At 31.5% G+C, this 22,314-nt stretch overlaps 2 protein-coding genes across 5 annotated transcripts in view; one reads left to right on the top strand and one right to left on the bottom strand.

The window, feature by feature from the left end:
- Positions 1-551: 551 nt before the first annotated feature.
- On the top strand, positions 552-16,811 carry AstC (Allatostatin C). Its single transcript, XM_077437026.1, has 4 exons — positions 552-699; positions 4,877-5,017; positions 10,926-11,056; positions 15,902-16,811. Exons 2-4 carry the CDS (start codon positions 4,901-4,903, stop codon positions 16,005-16,007), a joined length of 354 nt encoding a protein of 117 aa, XP_077293152.1. The 5' UTR covers positions 552-699; positions 4,877-4,900; the 3' UTR covers positions 16,008-16,811.
- An 802-nt stretch (positions 16,812-17,613) lies between these two features.
- Positions 17,614-22,314, bottom strand: part of LOC143916081 (uncharacterized) — a 253,337-nt gene continuing 248,636 nt past the window's right edge. For all 4 annotated transcript variants that reach the window (XM_077436972.1, XM_077436973.1, XM_077436974.1 and 1 more), the window contains exon 7: positions 17,614-18,906. In XM_077436972.1, the coding sequence (XP_077293098.1) occupies positions 18,634-18,906 (273 nt within the window). In that variant the 3' untranslated portion in view covers positions 17,614-18,633. The remainder of the gene's footprint in view (positions 18,907-22,314) is intronic.

Below are 22,314 nucleotides of genomic sequence, written 5' to 3'. Positions count from 1 at the left end.
CAGTATCGGTTTTAAATGGAAACAGTGTTATTATTATTTTTTATTATCAATTATTATTATTTCACAACTATCAGGTATACTTTCATGAGTTCAAAGGTTTGAGAAGGTGCGTGATATTACATAGTATTACATATGCGGAGAAAATTGTGAAACTGCGCTCGCAGAATTATTAGTGTATTAAGTATTAATTTATATTATAGTTGTTAGTTTTAGTTTAAAATTGTTAAAGGTGAAATTGTGAAATAATTCATTATCAATTTGCTATTTAATAATTATCATAAATAAATGAATACATATGCTGATATTGATTTATCATAATTGCTAGAAAATTAAGTCATCCACTTCTGAGAAAGTTGTCCGTGTACGTAATTACGGTAATGAAATTTATTCAGATGTACAATGGAAAAGAGAGAGGCTTTTCCGGGAAAAGTCTCAGCATCCCTACCTTTGCTACCCCTGCCGGGGATTCGGATCTGCGGGATAGCGTGGGCCTCTCTCATACGTTACGTACGTACCGAAGCCCTATAAAAGCGTGCCGCTTGCCCTGGAGCTGTCACTTGCTCATAGTCTGCCCCACCAGATACTGCACCTGCTGACTTGCTGTTGCATCCATCCAGACAGACACCTGTTGCATCCGTCTTGCATCTCAGACGTGTACCTAGACGAAGCTCGTCACAAAGCTCATCCATCTTCAACCAGGTAATCCACTTTTCACTTACATTGTACGAACGCCTGTAATGGATGAAAATATTAAAGTACATTTAATTCAGATTGAATGCGATCGTTGATTTTTATTTGCATAATATATATATATATATATATATATATATATATGTATAAATATTGTACGTTAAATTCATATGGAAGAATTTTTTTATTTCATCATATACATGTCATCTATGGTCTACAATGCACATAAGTATTTTATTTAATTTAAATTGGCACACATACAGATTAAAATATAAATAAAGAAAGCAGTACAGTGAGACAAAAAAATTACAAATATAAATGAAAATATTATATATTAATCAATTTAGTGGATTGTGTATTGATAAACTGCAGAAAGTGCCGAATAGAGAAATGCGCGTGCAATTTTGAACGTGAGGAAACGTTAGAATGTTAGAAGTATGTTTGATTTTGATTTATAAATGCTTTTTATTATTACGAAATTATGTTCACAACACATCTTATATCTATTTTAATAGCTACTGATCTACTGATCATTTTCTATTTTACAAATTTAATTTAATTTTGTTTGTAAACGTAGTATTATATTATTATAATGTTAATGTACAGCATAATAGGAAAAAGAGCTCAAAAATCTATTTACTATTCTTATATATATGCTCATAATACATAATATTAATTAAAGATGACCTAAAGCAGATTGTTTTTAAGTAATCTGTGTGTTATACCTGAAGGTTATAGATAATTTTTTGTAATCACCAAGACTCTTCACAAGTGTTTATTAGTATGGTTATTAGTGATTCTGTCATAGAATCTACTGGTTAGTTTGTTAGTAATGTCTGTAACAAATGGAATATGGCATGCAGTTTTTTCATGTTAGTATATATGGGTGTATTATAAATTATTTTTAGGGATTTATTTCGTATTATTTGGAGCTTGGAAAGGTTAGTATTCGAGGCGTTATTCCATACAGTTGAAGCATAGGTTTAATAATGGTATATTTTTTTTATAAATAATATAATATTGTCTGAATATTATCTTTTTTTTATTATTTTGATGGATACAACGGTAGCTTAAATGGATTGTTAACAACTCGATCGACATCCGTAATAATAAATGGGGAACGATCGTTTTAAAAGCTTTCTCGTGCTGTCATTACTTTCTAAGAGTAAATTTATTGCTTACACTTTACGTTGAGTTGTTTTTTTTATTCAATGTATGTATGTATGTACATAGATTTATTGTAAAGACTTGACAACTCAGTAATTAATCGTATACTCAAAAAGATAAAATTTTCAACAAAGGTTTACTTTTTTAAACGCTCTTTTGATAAAAATTCAATATATAAAAAGTTTCTATGCCTTTTGAAATTAATTTGATCAAATTCACTATAACGTTATGTAAAATCAGTTTTTCGTCAATTCCTGACAATTTCTGAGAAGGTATAATAATAATAGCTTCTTGGATTTCGGAATTGCGAGGAAACAATATATTCGTATTTAAAACTATTATATTACATAAAACTCTTAAGGATTAATTAAATTCTCCGACCTAAAATACTAATATTTCGAATGTCGTACAAGTACGTAAAAAATAGCTTAAATAAAAAAAAAACACACAATGCTTTTAATCCAACTTAAAATTGAATCGCCAAAGCTATATTTATTTTTGGTTTTAAATAAATTAAAAATTTTCATTCTTTTTCAATTAGGGATTTTTATGAACCATCAATTATTTACTGCTATAAAAATGAAATTTGATTTTTAAATGCCTTTTATTATTACTAAATTATATTCACAATACATCTTATATATATTTCAATAGCTTCTGATCTACTGATCATTTTCTATTTTACAATTTTCATTTAATTTTGTCAGTAATCATAATATTATATTATTCTAATGTTAATGAAAAGCATAATAGGAAAAAGAGCTCAAAAACCTATTTACAATGAATTGAATATCTACCTGAATATACTTACATATTTGTATAATTATTTACATAAATCGAATACCGTTAAACATACTTCATTTGGTATTAAAATTAATGGTAATTAATTAATCAGGTTGATCTGAATATGTTGCATATTTCGAAGCTTCAATTTAGAGACGAATATTTTTTTAAATTGTTATTAATGTTCCAACTGCTTTCCGATTACATTGTTTCAAATTAAACACAAGCTTTAAAATATCATATAAAATACGATATAAAGTATGAGTTTAATGAGAATAGATCTAGACTTTGCTATAACTATTTCATATTACCTCTAAAATAAATCAGTAAATTTCTCTTAGAGGAATCTTTCTCGGGAAAATTCTATCGGGAAACTCTCCTCATATGTGTGACACGTGGCTCGTGAAAATTCCCAAAAAGAAAGCCAATCCAACCCCACTCGTTTTCGAGCAATAATGAAACGTGTGATTCTTTCTGAGCTATACGTATAAATGTATATAAATATTTAATTGAAATTGAAACATTGTATAGGTATTTATGATAAAGCGATTAAAAACAGATACATCTATGATATATTACTTTTATCGTTGCGTCTAACATACTCATATTAAAGTTCACGCAATCAAAATCGATGTGTCTGCGAGAAGTCAACATTAATCAAGGGATTTCTGGGAAGGGTTCATCCCTTAACATGTTCATCAATCATTTGCACGGCATACACGGGTTTTGCAACGTTTCCGTTTATCACAAATTTATCCCGGCCCCAATTTTACCCACTCTATTTCTCATGAACAATATCGGCGCAATCTGATACTTTTCGCAAAGTGGTCACATTTTGAATAGATCATTTTGCCCCCCCCCCCCCACCCACCCCCGACTGTCTTTGTCACAGCATTCGATTGCCCTTTTGAAGGATATATTATGTGCCGTTCGACATAGGAAAATTACTTGCGAATCCTTATTTTTGTAATCCGATACACCCTTTGGCATGGCGGAGCAAATCACAAGCTCAAGATGATGAAAATGTTTCGTATCTCAGAAATTGGATATTTCAGCGCTCGTAACAGATTTTGTATATTTAGCGATACTATTTTCATATTCTAAATTTTGAAATCTACATTTTTAAACAAATGGATATAATAATGGAGCAGATTTCGCAGATGAACTTTATAATTATCAAGAAACTCAAACCGGGCGGAAAACTACCTTCATTAGCTTTTAAAACGTAATATTGAATGTCGGAAACCATTCATTAAAAAATATAAAAGTATAATATATAAATAACTACTGGTTTTACCCGGCTTCGCTCGGTATTTGTAATATAAACCGCTTAAACATGACTAATCTAATAGTGAACATTTTATTAAATTTATTTGAATAGTTTTATTTTATATAAATTTATTTGAATACATGTTATTTGTTTCTTTATTAAATTGACTGTCATGAACAAACAAACACATATCCCAAATCTCTTTCAAAATTATATGTATACCAGAATCCGGCACCGGTGCCCTCGGCGCCTTCACCCCCGGGGACTTCGAATCTTTTGAATCGAAAAAAATCGAATCGGCACCTATGAATCGAAAAATAAATAAATCGAATGTGTTGTCTACAAACCGGTGCCTCTGCCCCCGTCGCCTTCGCCCCCGGGGACTTCCAATCCTTTGAATCGAAAAAAATCGAATCGGCACCTATGAATCGAAAAATAAATAAATCGAATATGTTGTCTACGAACCAACTAACCAAGTTTATGTACATATATGCATAGTCTCTTTCGAAATTATATATAAGATATAATAACATATGTATATGTAATTTATTCTGTATATTTTTTTTAATTAATTTTGATAATTATGTTTCATATAATGAATAAAAAAATAAAGAAAGAATTCGTTCATTCCTTGTATTTCAAACAATACTTAGTATATAATAGATTATTCAATATCTGCCGAAACATTTCGGAAAATTCCACTCGATTCTATAATATTTTATTCAAAATTGACGGCAATGTTAGCGATTTAATATTCATAATCAAATATGAAAATACATCGTTATATCGAATAGAAACAAAAGAAATTTCGAAACATTATGAATTCTCTCAATATTATATTTAGCGTTAAATCAAATCGAACGGAGAGCGATTTTCGCATTTTCCTCGACTTACTTTACTTCGAGTAAATATTTTGTACAAACACGCCTACTGAAACATAATAATTTTGATAAAATGATTTTTTAGGAATATCTAAAGTACCAATTCGAGATGCAGGGACGCATTTGCAACGCAGGTTTGAGTCTTGTGCTCGTCGTTCTTCTTGGCGCGATGGCATGCAGTGCAAGACCGCCCAGGTCGGACGGTGCATACGGAGATGTCCTTCAAGTAAGAAAAATTTATATATCATACATTACCGTAAACAAAATAATCAAAATTACTAAAAAATATATAAGAATTGATTATTTTATTTTTATATTTTTACATACATATGTATATAAACCAGGAAGGCCTAACAGCTAAGCCCCAATGCGCCTTCCTGGCCAATTACAAACACCAATGCACAATTTTTAGATTAATTTTAACAAAGCATCATAGAGACATCTATGGATTAATTTTTGGTATACTTACACTGAGGAGTTTTTTTTATATATATATATATAAATCGTCGAAAATTCAAGATAAAAATTTTATACCAATCGGCGAAATTCGAGATGCTAGAAACGGTTGCCAATTTGTTGAGACAGTTTCAATGAAAATCAGAAAAATACACATGCAGTACAATAATACAATTAATACGAGCATTTTATACAAAGCGAATTTGTACAAACATCATCCACAGTTACATCTATGGATCATTCGCCTCAAGACGCTGAATAACTAGAAATTTGCAAGAGAGATTGGAAAATAGATTAAAGTTTACAGGAACCGTTTCAATGAAAATCTGATAGAAAACCTGCTTCGCCTCTCTCGGTATTTGTAATATAATCCGTTTAAACATGGCTAATCTAATAGTAAGCATTTTATTAAATTTATTTGAATGTTTATTTGTTTTTTTATTAAATTGAACGTCACGGATTTTACGAACCAAACAAACACACATACAAAGTCTCTTTCGAAAATATATATTAGACTAGTGTTTTTACCCGACTTCGCTCGATATTTGTAATATAAATCGTCTAAACATGGCTAATCGAATAGTAAACATTTTATTAAATTTATTTGAATGGTTTTATTTTATTTGAATATTTATTTGTTTTTTAATTAAATTTTACGGATTCTACGAACCAACGACAGTTACATACAAAGCTTCTTTCGAAATTATATATTAGATGATTATATTATATAGATAGGTACTTAATAGGTATTAAATTAAAATAAAATTGAGGTGAAATGATATATATGTACATATTAAAACTATTTTTAAGAAATGAAGGTATTTCTTTAAAAAAAAACGCAATCTTGCGATATGAAATCGAATCTTGATGGAATGCTACATTACTTATGCCTTGGAAAGCCCTCGAGATCAACGCAGTCTTCCTTTTGATTTATTCACCACAAATCGTTATTTGATTTCTGAAACAATTGACTTTCTACTTTTCCTATTTTCATTCGAAATTAAATTACGGACGAAACATTTCAAACAAACTTGCAATATTTTTCAAGCGAACGTAATGTAAAATTTAAATTTGAAATCAATTTATGTTGATGAAATCCATTTATTGCATTCGGTGAGATTTGAAAGAAAAACACTCGCTCGGAAAATTATACTTTCACAAATATATATGTATGTTTGTAGATTTGAAACTTGGTTTGCGACAACAAACACAAAAAGACAACGGAAAATTGGGACTAAACCACCATTCCTCAAATGACTTTCATCATTATTGTAGAGTGCGGGAGTGTTTTTTTTTGTTCTTCGTTCTTTTCTTTCACTTTGAAAATGAAATTATTCCCCATTTTTCATCTCTTTTCTCCTCTGCGAGAAAGTGGAATAATTTTCTCGGACGTGAGTCAAGCGAGGGAAACTCATTTGTTAAAGAGGGGCTTTTTACTCACTTTATAAACATTTCTTTAACGAATGTCACCTTCATTTGAAACCATAAGCGGAACAATGCTCGTCCTTAACTGTCACATTTAGACACAAAATAGGCATGACTTTGCATTTGTGCGCTATGAGTATTCAATTTCCCGAAACAATATACATTTTAGAGTAGCCCTTTAGCCTGCCATCGTTTGCCCTTTCACCACTGACACTACTACGTTCATATGTTCATTTCATTTAAAACTACATATACTCTGAATTAACGCTGACACGTAACTTCACGGTTCATATTTCATAATTTTGAACTACATATATACATATGTATATTACATATGATACAAATGTACATATACAAATACATAACATATATTATTTATATTAATAAAATTAGAATACTGGTAACAGATCGGGAGCAAACATTTTACATACTTGATCATTGTATATGATCTGTGTACCAATTTTATTTCATTTTTAATTTCACATACATAGATAATGTCTATAGATTGGTGTCACGATAAATCACTCACGGACTTTACACTCAATATAAAGCATTGTCAAAAATTTTCAATATAAACCATTTAAAAAAAAACGAATATGGGTAATACACTATGTTGTCGTCACTAGGGATTACAATACCGAAAGTACCGATTCCAGTGGTATCGGTATTTGACCGAAAACAAGTCTTTGGTACTAAAATAAACTAAATAAAAGCTTTTGAAAGTCCGCAGATTTATCAAAATAATTGATTTGACTTTTACAAACGATTGCAGTGATCATAATTTACACGCTAATTCGAACTCTATATGATTTGATACATGTATCATTGCATCAATCAAAAACTATAAACCGTTGAGTGTAAAGTCCGTGAGTGATTTGTCGCGGAACCCTATAGATCACATACATACATAGATATATCTATTAGATATGTGTATACCAGGAATGTTTGACAGGAAGATCCCAATGCGCCTTTCTGGACAATTAATTACAAACAATGCAGCATTTTATTATTACATACATAAAACACTGTATTTCCAGAAGCTGAAGAACACAAAATAACAATTAATTAATTACCGAATTAATCGATAGAGACATCTGTGGATTTAGATTTTTATACATAATTTTTACAAATTATACACACAATAAATACAGAAGATTTGTGACAACAGGAAAGATGATTTTTCGCCAATTTTGAGGAACCGTTTCAACAATGATCATATAAAATTGGCAAACTCTGATAAGAAACGATCGATTTGGAGTCACAAATACGCCCAAATCTAACCAGCAGTTCGGTGGATCGAACCCACTGATCACTTGGTGCTAAACATACACGCTACCATTAAGCCATACTGCTGGCTTATATATGTTCAAATTTAAACGTACAGATGTACATACATATTCAAAGCGTATGGAATATTTTCCATAATCTTCTCCACTCGAATATATAACAAATTGCCATTCGAGACTACAAACTCAAATCTGAGAGGTCATACTCTTAGACTCCAAAAAAATATTCTTTTTTTTACTAGCCTCTTCTTAGTTCGCAATCGATATTGTCGTGTGACGAAGTTTGGGTTCTTATTTCAAATAGAGTGGTTGAAATTAGGAATAGTCTATTCAATGAATGAGTAACTTGATGATTTCATTAAAATAAAAGCCATGTAAGTTTTTCTTTTTATATCTTACCCGTGGTTAATTATTAAACACTTACTAGTGGTTTACAAGATTACACTTACTAGTGGCTTTACTTCGCTAGGTATTTCTTTTTATTTATTCGCCCGAACCAAAAATAGCTTTCTTGGCCGTTTTAACGATGCCGAAAATCGAATTAGATCCTTCGGCTCAAAATCTTCGTTACTAGATCGTCAGGACGACGATATAGCCTCGAGCACGACATGTTCCATCGTTCATTTTGGCTTCGTTAGCATCGCAAATGGGTCCTTTGCTTGCTGCTATGATTGCTACATAGGAAGCTAGAGACGCTTTCATAATGGCAAAAATAGCCGACAACCACACCAACGAACATATACATAATTAGATTGGGCGTGAACATTTTCAATTTAAATTATTATCACAAAACGGCAAACGTTGCAAATTTACGTCTGACGAAGGTCTGAACAATTAATTGAATGGTTGTTCCAGTACTTCTGTGAATTTCGATGCGACCCGTATTTGTTTAACCCAGTCATATACGTATGTATATGTATGTATTGCTATAATGTCTAGGACAGTCGTGCAAAAACTGCAAATTCAAAATAAAATAGTTAACTGGGGCTGACTGTGGAACGAGGTGAAATTTAATGAGACCGTGCAGGAAGCCTTTGCGAAATATCGCATTTCTATTTGAAAATAAATTTTAAAATATCAATTTCAAGAAGAGCGGCATAAATATGCTTATCCAAATACTATCTGCATCAATTAAAAATATTTTTATTATATTAATATGTACATAAATATACGTGTATCGTTTAAAAATATATGTAACAAAAACACTACAGCTACGTACTTTCATTATTTTTTGGTAAGAACGTTACATTTAAAAACTTTAAAATTAAATTATTCATATTATTAAATACTATGGTAACCATATTTCCTATGACTCAAAACGGAACTATTTACATACTGAAAAGTTTCCAAAAAGACAATACATATCAGTTTCTTTTAATTGCAAAAATTATGTTCGACTGAAAATTTTGATTTCTTTAATTTTCATTTCTTATTTTGTTTAGTAATTTAATATTTACAAGAACGTAAATTTCGGTAAAAGAAGAAAATGAAATGCGATAAAAAATTAAACATATATTTTACATTTATATAAAAATAATTATGATGAAAATAAAATGAATCGTGTAATAACACATTTAAATATTACTTTAAAGTTAATATATTGTATTTAAATATATATTTACATAATAATATTTGTTTTTGGCAAAAAAATTGATTTGGAAAAATATGGAAATATATATATTTAATATTTTATAAAAAAAAATATCCTTCAGTACGTCAATAGACGGACAAAACGGGATAAATCGAACAATTTTATGAAAATGACAGGACGAACGCAAAGCATATTAAAAACGGGACTGTCCCGGCTGAAACGGGACGTATGGTCACCCTATTTTAAACAGAAAATATATTTTTTTTAATAAAAACAATATTTGTGCAAAAAATCTATACTACATATGACACATTTATATATAAAAAAATTTAACTTCGTTGGAGGAAAATTTGGTGGAAATGATTTTTCCGTTGAAAAATCTTGAAAGCAATATACTCGGCATAATTCTTAGAAGTCTATCTTCATTTTTCGAGCCTTTTACCATATTTGAACGCGCATATGACACAAACATAATTGTATTGCTATTCCTGTATTTGTCATATATACCGAAATTCTAACTACGTATGTAGATTATTACATATGGCGACATATTCTACGTAGTTTTCCATGACATTTTCACGTATTTGAGTGTCGGCTGTATTTATTCGGCTTACAAATTCATTGAAGAGTTTCAAATGTCAACTCCTCGCAAACATTCCATTATGAGATTGAAACAACATCTCCAAAACCCGTCCTAAAATCTAAAATTATTATATGAATAGCATTTGCCTTTGATAAAACAATACACATTCACATACAATCAAACTTGTCACCATTATGATTATTTGTAGCACACATTCGCACAAATCGAAACGTTGATTGAGGATAATTGCCGACATATTCCTTCGGTTTGATGTTAAATCGGGAAAATCCCCAACGATTTGTGAAAATTACTTTTCTCATTCTCCCACACACTAATAATACACTTGTAACAACTTCACAAGAGCGATGGAAAGCCTCGTTTGTCAAACAATATATATAAATATATACATATAAGTATGTATGGTACAAATATTATTCTTATGATTTCGACGTGAAATATTATAATTGTACCTTATGTTCGAGAAAGTCAAACTTTGTTTTAAGTCGAGTGTTTAAATTCACGTCGGCGCACAATTGAAGTGTACTTTGCTCTTTGGTTCTATTATTTAAATATACGCACACACTTCGTACAAGAAAAGCGAAAGTTTGCCAAAGTTTGCGCGACGTGGCACCCCCTTCTCATCGAGGGGTTGTAATACCCGAAAGTAAGGGTTCGCGTACGCCGAATACGACAATTTGATGGGATATACATAAGTCTGCCGGTGATACATTAAGTGTAATTAACCCTAATGAGGATATTGAATGATGAAAATGCCATCGTTTTTCTTTTGCAGGACAGTGCAGGTTTGGACAACACTTTGGCAATCGCAGGAGGTGGACATTCTGAGCCTCGTCTTCTTCCTTCCAATGACGAAATGATTCCACTCCAATATCAACTTCTTCAGCAGTTAGCCAGTTACAACAAGTAATGAATCATTTCTGTCCTACATAATCTATATAAATATAAATAAAATTGGGTGCTAATTTAGTATGCGGTCTACCTTCACATATCTACTTTAGTATGCGATCTACCTTCACGTTTTTACTTTAATATGCGGTCTCACTGTCTCAGTTCTCGCGTGTGATACTGAGACTGAATAATACCGACCCTAACAACCCAATCATAAATTAATAGGGCCAACCTTAACTTAACCTAACCTATCCTAACCCTTAAATAAATAGGTGTTGACTGCTAAGTATGCGATCTACTTTAGTATGTGATCTACTTTAACGTTTTTACTTTAATATGCGGTCTCACTGTCTCAGTTCTCGCGTGTGACACTGAGACTGAATAATACCGACCCTAACAACCCAATCTTAAATTAATAGGGCCAACCTTAACTTAACCTAACCTATCCTAACCCTTAAATAAATAGGTGTTGACTGCTAAGTATGCGATCTACTTTAGTATGTGATCTACTTTAACGTTTTTACTTTAATATGCGGTCTCACTGTCTCAGTTCTCGCGTGTGACACTGAGACTGAATAATACCGACCCTAACAACCCAATCTTAAATTAATAGGGCCAACCTTAACTTAACCTAACCTATCCTAACCCTTAAATAAATAGGTGTTGACTGCTAAGTATGCGATCTACTTTAGTATGTGATCTACTTTAACGTTTTTACTTTAATATGCGGTCTCACTGTCTCAGTTCTCGCGTGTGACACTGAGACTGAATAATACCGAACCTAACAACCCAATCTTAAATGAATAGGGTCAACCTTAACTTAACCTAACATATCCTAACCCGTAAATAAATAGGTGTTGGCTGCTAATTATGCGATCTACCTTCACGTTTTTACTTTAATATGCGGTCTCACTGTCTCAGTTCTCGCGTGTGACACTGAGACTGAATAATACCGACCCTAACAACCCAATCTTAAATTAATAGGGCCAACCTTAACTTAACCTAACCTATCCTAACCCTTAAATAAATAGATGTTGGCTGTTAATATATCTTTTTTATAAGTATTATTTCATCAATATTTTCACAAGAAAAAACATATCTTAGCAGCCAACACCTATTTATTAAAGGGTAAGGATAGGTTAGGTTAAGTTAAGGTTGGCCCTATTCATTTAAGATTTGGTTAAGAGATATGTATCTGCTGACGATATTTTGATAGAAATGCTTCGACAACATTATGGGGCGGCAGGAAAAAACAAAAATTGTAATAAAAATTCCGTTGCTATGATACAAATAAAAAAAATAGTCGACTGCGATTCAAAGGTAGGCTGCATACTACAGTAGCACCTAAAATTGAATGTCTGTTTGTATTTTTGTCTCGTATAGGCTCTTAAACTACTCAACCGATTACGATGGAACTTTCAGGATTTGTTGTATGTATGTCTAGGAAGCTTACTGTGAAAAAAAAACACGGGAAAAAACCTCTTAATAATAATATTCGTAATTATTATACTATTTTACCGACGCGAAAGTTTGAAGCGCCATTGTATAGTCAAGGAAATGTGTTCGTTGGTAACCACGTTACCAGTTGGTTTATGACGACACGGCGTTGAAGAGACTTTAGTAGAGCTCCAACCATCACCTGAAACGGGAACGGAAACGGGAACGGGAACGGGAACGGGAACGGGAACGGGAACGGGAACGGAAACGGGAACGGGAATTGCATGCCTTATTCTGGCATTGCAACGCATACCGGGTTCAGTTAGGATATTATAAATGTCAAATTCAATACAATATCATTTGTTATTCAGTATTTTTTGTATTTATTTACGAATACATAATGCATTAAACGATTAGGAAAAACCGCTATAAAGTATTCATAAGCCTCAATCAAAACAATAAAAAGTACGCAATGAATATTTTCTCCGCAAATTATTAATTTTTGAAGAAATTCGTCCCCTTTTTTTATGCGCTGCGAGAGCTTTTTATCAATTTAAACTTTTTATCCGGATCTGATCCCTTATCAATATTAATACATATATTAAACTTTTTAAAACCAAAGTTTTTCGAACGCGAGACTATATCGTTCATTTGACATTTCGAGAACAAAAAAATGTAAATAATTTTATAATTCTTGTATAAATTAAAACTTTCACATGACACAAAAAAATTAAGATGAATACAATTACGAAATTACCATTTGAGATTTTTCTTCATTTAAATTGAATCGTTTTATAAATAATTTCAGTTGCTTTCGGCGTGGAAATTTCTTCATAAATACATACATACATATGTATATGTAATGAATTCCAAAGCATTTGGGGTACAAACACCATTCTTTAGGAAAGCATTCCCATAGCTCTAAAGCACTTGTGCATTTTTTATTAATGCAGAGGAATACAATTCCGTACTACTCAAACATTATCTCGTAATAAGTTGATTACTTTTTCCCTTTGTTGCCTTTGCCTTTCTTTTATTTCACTTATCGCCTTAGTTTAGTGTACAAATACATTACGAAATTGAAATAAAGCGAAATAGAACGACATAAAGCTGACTTAGTACTGGATTTTACCCCATAATAATAAAATAAAATAAATTATACCTTCACCGTGCGTAATTAAGAATGATTTAATGCGAATAAATACGAAAGGAAAACAAAATAAAATTAAAATATATGAATACTCATTTATACGAATATTGAATATTTTATTTTTATTTTTATTGTTACAAATCAATACACACTCGTCATTACAGATTTGCTCCAATGCGACGGGTGTACGTTAACGAAATACAGAATACATAAACAATCAGAAATCAGAAATACAGTAATAATAATACAATCATAATATATAGCATATAACAATTAATCAGAAATAATAATCATAGAGACATCTATGGATTATTTTTAGACTTTTTTTGTGTACAATTTTTATACATATAATAAATATGAAATTATAGAGATGTCTATAGAGATATCTATAGATTTCAGATTACTGTGTATAATTATTACAAATTATACACAGGCAGATTTTGTGACAACGGGTATAGATCTAATACCAATTTTCAGGAACCGTTTCAGCAATGATCAGATAAAATTGGCAAACTCTGATAGAGAAACGATCGATTTGGAGTCACAAAACCCCCAAATCTAACCAGCAGATGGCGAGGACTCGAACCTTTGACCTCAGTGGTGCTAAATATATACGCTACCACTAAGCCAAACTGCTGGCTTAGTGGTAGCGTATACTGAATATGAATCATTTTTTAATAAACTTGTTAAATTTTACAACATCTGGAATATATTACATATATAAACATAGTTGTTCATATATATATATATATATATATATATATATATATATATATATATATATATATATATATATATATATATATATATATATATATATATATATATATATATATATATATATATATATATATATATATATATATATATATGCATATATAAACTGCTTGAATCAGTGAAATTATAATTTCACTGACAATAAGTTTCACTGTAACGGATACAACAATATACATAGTTAGAAATTCACTTATCAATGTCAGTGAATTTTTACATAATTCGAATTAAAACGTACGAATTCGAATTACAACGTACTACCAACCCTAAAAACCTAATCTTATATAAATAAATCCGATGCGGTGCAAACGATCGACAAGCGCCAGACAGACTGAACCACAGATTAACTGTACGTGTACCTTATGCGTGCGCACTGCTTGCACTTACACTAAGCGAAATCTACCCGACATACCTACCCTGTATACGTTCTGTGCTTCTGATACTTTAGTTCCGAATTTTGCCTTATTAAATTCACCAGAGAGATCCAACTCAATTTTAATAATTACCATTTGAATAATTGCATCTGTGCACATCGAAAGGTTACTTGTAATTTCTCACGTTGAATTTGCCTCAATTATCTGGTCACCTTTTTATATATCCCATATTAATTGTATTGAAATAGTCCAACTATAATTTATCAAATCCTTATGCTACATTTTCCTATCTACATCCATACTACTGTTCTCGATATTTTAAAACTGCTATCCTTTAACAATCTTTCAGTCAGGAAACGACTCACTGATGCTACATCCCTTTTTAAGTTCCTAAATGGTTTCATTGATTGTCCCGATTTACTGAGTAAGGTTGGTTTCAGGATCCCACTTAGGTATTCTAGACACTTTGCACTCTTTTCACTTAATCCTTTCAAAACCAATCACTTAAAATATTCCCATCTACAGCGTGTTTATCGAATGCTTAACGGGGAGCTGAATGACGTTGATCTATTCGATATTTCCTTGCATCAATTCCAGGACTGCCATCAGGAGAGTCTTGATTGAATGATCCACTTCTATTTCTAATAATATATAATCTTTATCCAATATTATATCACTTTATGTTTAGTGTTTTAGTGTTTATTCCTTTCGGTACCATTTTATGTAATTTGTAAAAATCTATAATCAGATGTTATTTTGTTACATGTATTCTTTATTTTTATGCATTTCTACATCTATTGTCTGTTGATTTTTCAATAAATATGTACATATATAAGTTTACCTATGGCCGGAAGTCCATTATTTATGAGAATATACTTTCATTATGATGGTTTAACTTGGTACAAAGTGATTTTAGATCATGACATTAAGCCCTAAGATAATAATTAATACCTTGTATTACATTGTGTACTTTCATTATAATATATATATTTTATGGTAGTACATATTTAGAATTGTTTTTGATCTTAGAGGAAGGAATGTATTATCTTATTTCTATTTAAATTACCTGGTAAGTGTTCAGTTAGCTTAGCAATGTTATGTAATGAATCATTTGTAATGTTTCAGCATGCGGAATAATTATCCTTTGGATTTCATGCGAGCACCGCAAGACAAGCGTCAAATTCGCTACCGCCAGTGCTACTTCAACCCCATCTCCTGTTTCAGAAAGTAAATACCATGCAGCCGAATATGAAGATGCACCTGAAAAGCGAGCCACGCACTCGACACATTCCATATATCAACTTTCAAAACTAGTGCCCTTAGTTTAAGATCACTCCGTTCACTGTATGTATAATTTTTACAAACGAAACTCTGTTTACATTGGAAAAGTTTCATCAAAAAATAGAATATAAATTAAAATACAACATGTATGTATGTATAGATGTTAATTAATATGTGTAATGTGGCAATTAGTATAATACTTGATGAATCATGTCGAGGCCATTTTGTCAATTCGTTTGTAGACATTTCTAGTCATTTACTATGTATGTATTTATTTATGATTTGTGAACAAATCAATCAAAAGTTCATTTTAAATAAAACTTCATCAAATAAAATATTTATGTAAAGCACATGCTATATTTATTATTATATGAAAAATCAAATCAAACATAATTTATTGTCTAATACTATTGTAGAATAGAGTCCTGTTTTTGGAACACTTATATTGTAAAAAAATAGTTAAATTGATTCATGCGTTATTTTTAATGCATCAATAAAATAAAATGAGCAAATTTTAATTGTACTTTATTCTAAAATGCCCCTTAGTACTACATAATATTATATAAGGATTTTAGTTTGTATATTGATAAATGAGTAATTGAAACACGTATATTTAAATCACATAAAGTTTATTTGGAAATATAAATACCTAAATGTTTTCATCAAAACATTTGTCACATCTTTACGGGGGGGAGAGGGGAAGATTACAAGTTTATTGCATCGTACAATAAAAATATAATTATTTCATTACAAGTAGTAAATTATTTATAATAGTACCTTTGACGATTGTTCGTATTCGGTAAATAATATAATACAATACTATACACACACATTTTAAGTACAAGAATATACATATTTATAAGAATACTGTTTTATGATACTCTAAAATAGTGTACTAAAACTGAAAATAATCGGAGAAAGCATCTTGTGGCTTTGAAGTGTATTAATTTAAATTATTATACACAAAATTTTAATAGAACAAAAGTGTATTTGATAACAAAATATTATTAATACAAAATCGGCATATCATGGGGAAAAGTATCAGTGAATTGCATACTAAAAATCGTTTAATACAAAAATTGTATTCTAAAAATTATTAAATTATTGTCAATTAGTAAATAAACAAAACAAAAAAATGATAAATCGGTTAAATTGAACAAAAACATGTGTCGCATAATTTAATTTGATTGATATTAAACAAATAAACAAATAAAACATATTACATATACATAGTATCAATTCAATATTTATTTAATAAGATTTAAAGCTTCGATTTAAGTACCTAATATATTATGAAAAAACATTATTGACACAATGATAATCGTAGAAAAAAGATCTTAAGGTTATTTTATCCGATTAGGAACCAAACACTATAATTATAAACATCTACACTTTGAAATCTTTTTTATTAGTATTTATTACAATATAAATATCATATATGTATACATCGAAACTCACACATGTGCAAATTATGCATATTTATTCACACACATGCTAAATTATTGTCGAATTTACACAATCACCATCTTAAACGAAAGCCTCTAACCGAAAATTTTGCTAACAGATTGGACGGTTTTTAAATTCCTCAAAATTAAAATACTAATACACAACAACATTCAACATTCACCGCAACACAAACATCATTGAAATATTGATCACATATATTTTTAAAAATTTGGCCGTTTCTAAATAATTTTTATTCAAAATACCTATGCCATTATTATAGTCCTTTTCAAAGTACATAAATACTATTTTGAAAAAAAACATTTGACTGAGATCAAAACTATTATTCATTCATTGTATACAAAATAATCTTGAAGATATTGCATTTGTAATGTCGGAAGAACATATTATGAACTTTACATCTTACTGTAATAGTGTTATTTAGATTCACATATGTATATATAGACAAGTTCATCATATGGTTTTGAGCATTCAACTGCATATACAATATATATATATTTTCAAGATTTCTAAATTTAATCATATCGTTGTGTGTATACTAACTATAATTATACTTGGATTAATAATGATCCAAGATAATGAAAAATGACTCAAAAATATTATATTTCTGTATTGAAAAATATGAAGGCATTAGAAGCATACATATATATAAATATATCAGATTAACATTTTCAGTATGTAAAAAAATAGATCTCATTTCTCCACAGTAATACAATTAATGACAAGACATTTCAAACAACGTGAAATCATTTCAGTAATAAAATGTGACGACTTTTACTATGGAATTAATTCTGAATTTTTTAAATGTACACTTCTAGTGTCTTCACATTCACTTCAATTGCAAAAAGTATTAAACTTATTTGAGCTGTAAACATTTATACATACATCATACGAAAACTAATTGAATACATAGATTCAACTGTGCAATTTACAATTAAAACGTATCGCATAATAAAGGAAGACTTTGTGATTGCATTGTAAGATTAAGTATGCACGTGCAACACAGGTATTAAAAATCAGGTATTTTATCTAATTTACGAGTCACTCAGTGATCAAACTTAACAAAGCATTAATAATCGTTGGTTTTCTTTTTTCATTTTATGCATTGGTCACTAGCTGTTGTCACTCTCGGCACTGGGCGGTCTTTCAACTTTGACGAGGGAGCCGGAAGCTGTGGACGGAGCCTCCGGTGAGGGACTCGTGCGTGATGCTGAAGTCAGTGTGGGTGTACTCCGACAACGGCAATGATGACAACCACCTAATCTTCCAGCTAACGTCGCTTTCATCTTCAGCGCCGGGCCGAGTTTCATCCGCAGTAGACCCGTCAAGTGGTCTTCGGTCAACAACGGCAAACCAGATCCATCTATTCTCTGCTCTCTGAACATCTGGAAGATAAGAAATGAATATGTTAACCCTTTGACTGCTACAACAACGATAAATCGTTGTTTTGAAATCGGCGAAGATTGCTACGACGATCGTTGTTTTCGTCATTAATTGTCGTATTTCAATACTTTCTTTGAGCCACCAGCGCATCAGTGGCACGAAACATTTTTTTTGTATACGTATTTATATTTATTTTACAATCAAGCTTTATAAACATTTATCAATTTTTTAAATAAAAGCTCTTCAATTTCGGGTTCATCATCAAACTAAATTTCGGGTTCGTTGTCAATGTCATATAAGGAGTTATTACTTGGGAATTGATTATTGTCGATAAATTCATTTTCAGAATCAGTAGAGCTGCTGATTGGTCGAGTTCCTCGGCGAGGAGCTATTATTTCGCTTTCATCACTTTCACTGTCCGATATCATTTTGCAGAGTTAAAATAAATGGCAAAAAACAATAGAAATCCGCTTTCAATTATATAGGTCACGAGACGTCACGAATTCATGCAATCAATCGAATGCAACTGAAATGCATACAAAATGTTTATGATACATGTTGAAAAAATATTTGATTATTAGAAACTTCACATCCTTGTGTGTCTCGCTCACACGTACACAATTAAAACCAAGAAAGAAAGAGAGAAAGACCGCTACCTGTTTCGAATATATCGCATTTTGTTAGGATACATCGATGTCTAAAAATAGATTATTGAAAAAAATAAAGCGTCGGAAAATAATCGTCAAAACTTATTTAGTGTATATATGTAGGTATCTCTTTCGCACGCACGCATGTAAAAGCAAGACAGAAAGAGAGAGCACGAGTCCATAACTGCTTCTAAAAATGTATATAAAGTATTATAAAAATTACAAGCGTTCGGCGAAGTAAGTATGTAAAAAAAAATATTATATTTAATTTTTTTCAAAATAATTACAAATGTTAGCATTTTTCGCTTGGACATTGAAAAACCTCGTAGCAGCCAAAGGGTTAATACACATTATGTAAATTTCACATAAAAACAATGTTAGAATACTGTTTGAAACGTCTTAAGAATTCATGTACATATATAACATAATACATCAATATTATATTTGTATTATTCAATATATGTAAGTATATAATTACATATTATATTATAGGAATGTGTAGATGTAGTACACATTTTGTTTGGCTAAACTTAGCCGAGGCTAGAGGGGTTTCGAATTAGATATATTACATATATTAAGGTTAAAGTTATATAATAAGCATCTTGTAATACATCCTGTAATACACATTGCTGTCCACTACTAACTGATATTAATATATTATTTTATCATTGACTTAATCCAAGTGGCGAACAACTGTTGCGTGACCGACGACTGTAATGTTTCCTTTGTGATTGTAATCTGAATACAATATGGAGATTAGAAATGGACCGAGCAAGAATTTCAACTACTGTTAATTTTTAAAATTGTATCATAGAAAGCTTTAGGTTTTGTGTAACATTATTATAACATAACTAGTGTTTTGTCCGATGAAATATCATCGCAAGGGTTATGCCATATTAAGCTATTAATTAGAAATACCTTATAGATATATCTATATTTAATTGTTTAATATGAAAAATAATTGGTAAAAATGATCTACCTACCTACATATAAGCAATATAAAACACCAATAGAACAATTAATTAATTAAATAAATTTTCAATAGATGGCGCTACATGCTCAGACTTTTTTTTACATATATACCAGGAAGGTCTTTCAGGTAAACCTCAATGCGTCTTCCTGGCCAATTACAAACAATGTAGCATTTTTATTACACAAGTCAATGAATTACGAGACACTGGAAACTCGTAATTAAGGAGACATCTATGAATTTTATATACATTTTATTGTACATTAATCATACTCAAATAGTGGTGACATAGTAGATATTTAGGTTTTTAGCCAATTTAATCGGGAACCGTTTCAACAATGAAATCAGAAAAATTGGCAAACTCTGATAGGAAACAATCGACTTGGAGTCATAAATATCCAAGACTGACCAGCAGCACTACAGATATACTCAGAAAAATACTTTTCAATCGAGGTCAGCTCATGGAAGCTTAACGAGCGAGCTATGCAGCTGGCTAAATTGCCCTAGTATATATATATATATAGAAGCATTTTGTTGATCTGTTATTATGTTCGTATTATATCCGTACGTTTTGTTGGCAGTGTTTTAACCGTGACGTACATATGTCGAATTGAAACGACTATTAGGGCGAAAACACCCAGCGATGCACGTGGCACATGGTTTTTATTAGATACTTTTAAACATGCGAAAAAAATGGGCCGTGCCTTGCACATATTCAGCACGTCTCGCCCCAAAATAGCCCTCTGGAGTGTTTTCGGTAAAATTGTATCCTTGTATTTATCCTTGCTTGACAGTGATCGATAAAGGTGTGGTTCGGTGATTATTGGTCACAAAGCGCTCGCCCAAAAAGTCACCAAAATCTCTATAACGGAACATCTGGCAGCCGAAAAGTCCATCATACTAACGAGAACTCGAGTGCCAAATATTTCGTATTCGCTATTTTCATGGCAAAAATTGTCTTTTGGGCGATCCCATTTTGGTGTATCCCGTATTTGAAGAAATGTAGGAGACCACCCACAGCGGGGAGCCATGCACACGACGTACCGTTCTCCTCTGTGTGATTTAGCCCATATAGTACGGCGAACGTCATCGCACACATAAACACAGAATAGCGCTATTATATAACTTCTTATATAAAAATGTCAAGTCGTCAATTGTATGAGGGTTTTTAAACGATTCCATGGAATTGAAGGATCTGTGCTTGTATGTACTGTGCAACCTTCGAGTTTTGTTTTTGGCCAATTTAATCGGAATTTGACCACCTCGGCCACAATAATGGCCTCTAATTATACACGGCCAGTTGACATATGGCCTGAGGAGTAAGAGGCGTTGGAGCGGGATGGTGGTGGCAAAGGCCGCAGCGGTCGCTGGCCCTCAGCTTCCTCGTCAACTTGGTCCGGAGATCGGCGCCTGATCTGGAGCACATCAGCAGAACAGGTTGTCCGACCGAGGACAGGTGGCCAGGCCACGGGGCAACCGGCTGCTGACCCGCCCGCCTGGGCCAACCCAGGTCACCAAAGCTGCTCCACACACATCCACGACAAACAGGCAATTCTTTCCAGTACCTCTTAAACGAGTGAACTAGCTGTCGCATACCATTCCTCACATACTCGTACCCATTACTACTCTACAAAAACCCAGACTTGTTTACATCGCCGATACCAAACGGTCGATCAAAGTTTCAATTAGCACAATTTGTTGTGAACCACGGTATAGCCGATGAGTATTAGAATATGTAGTACATCTGTATGTATAATGAGCTATAACATCTGGATGCAATGAGCTCCTTTAAG

This window comes from Arctopsyche grandis, chromosome 8 (assembly GCF_051622035.1).
Source record: "Arctopsyche grandis isolate Sample6627 chromosome 8, ASM5162203v2, whole genome shotgun sequence".
Lineage (NCBI taxonomy): Eukaryota > Metazoa > Arthropoda > Insecta > Trichoptera > Hydropsychidae > Arctopsyche > Arctopsyche grandis.
Note: the sequence above shows the minus strand (reverse complement) of the source record. Positions and strands in the feature narration are given on the sequence as shown.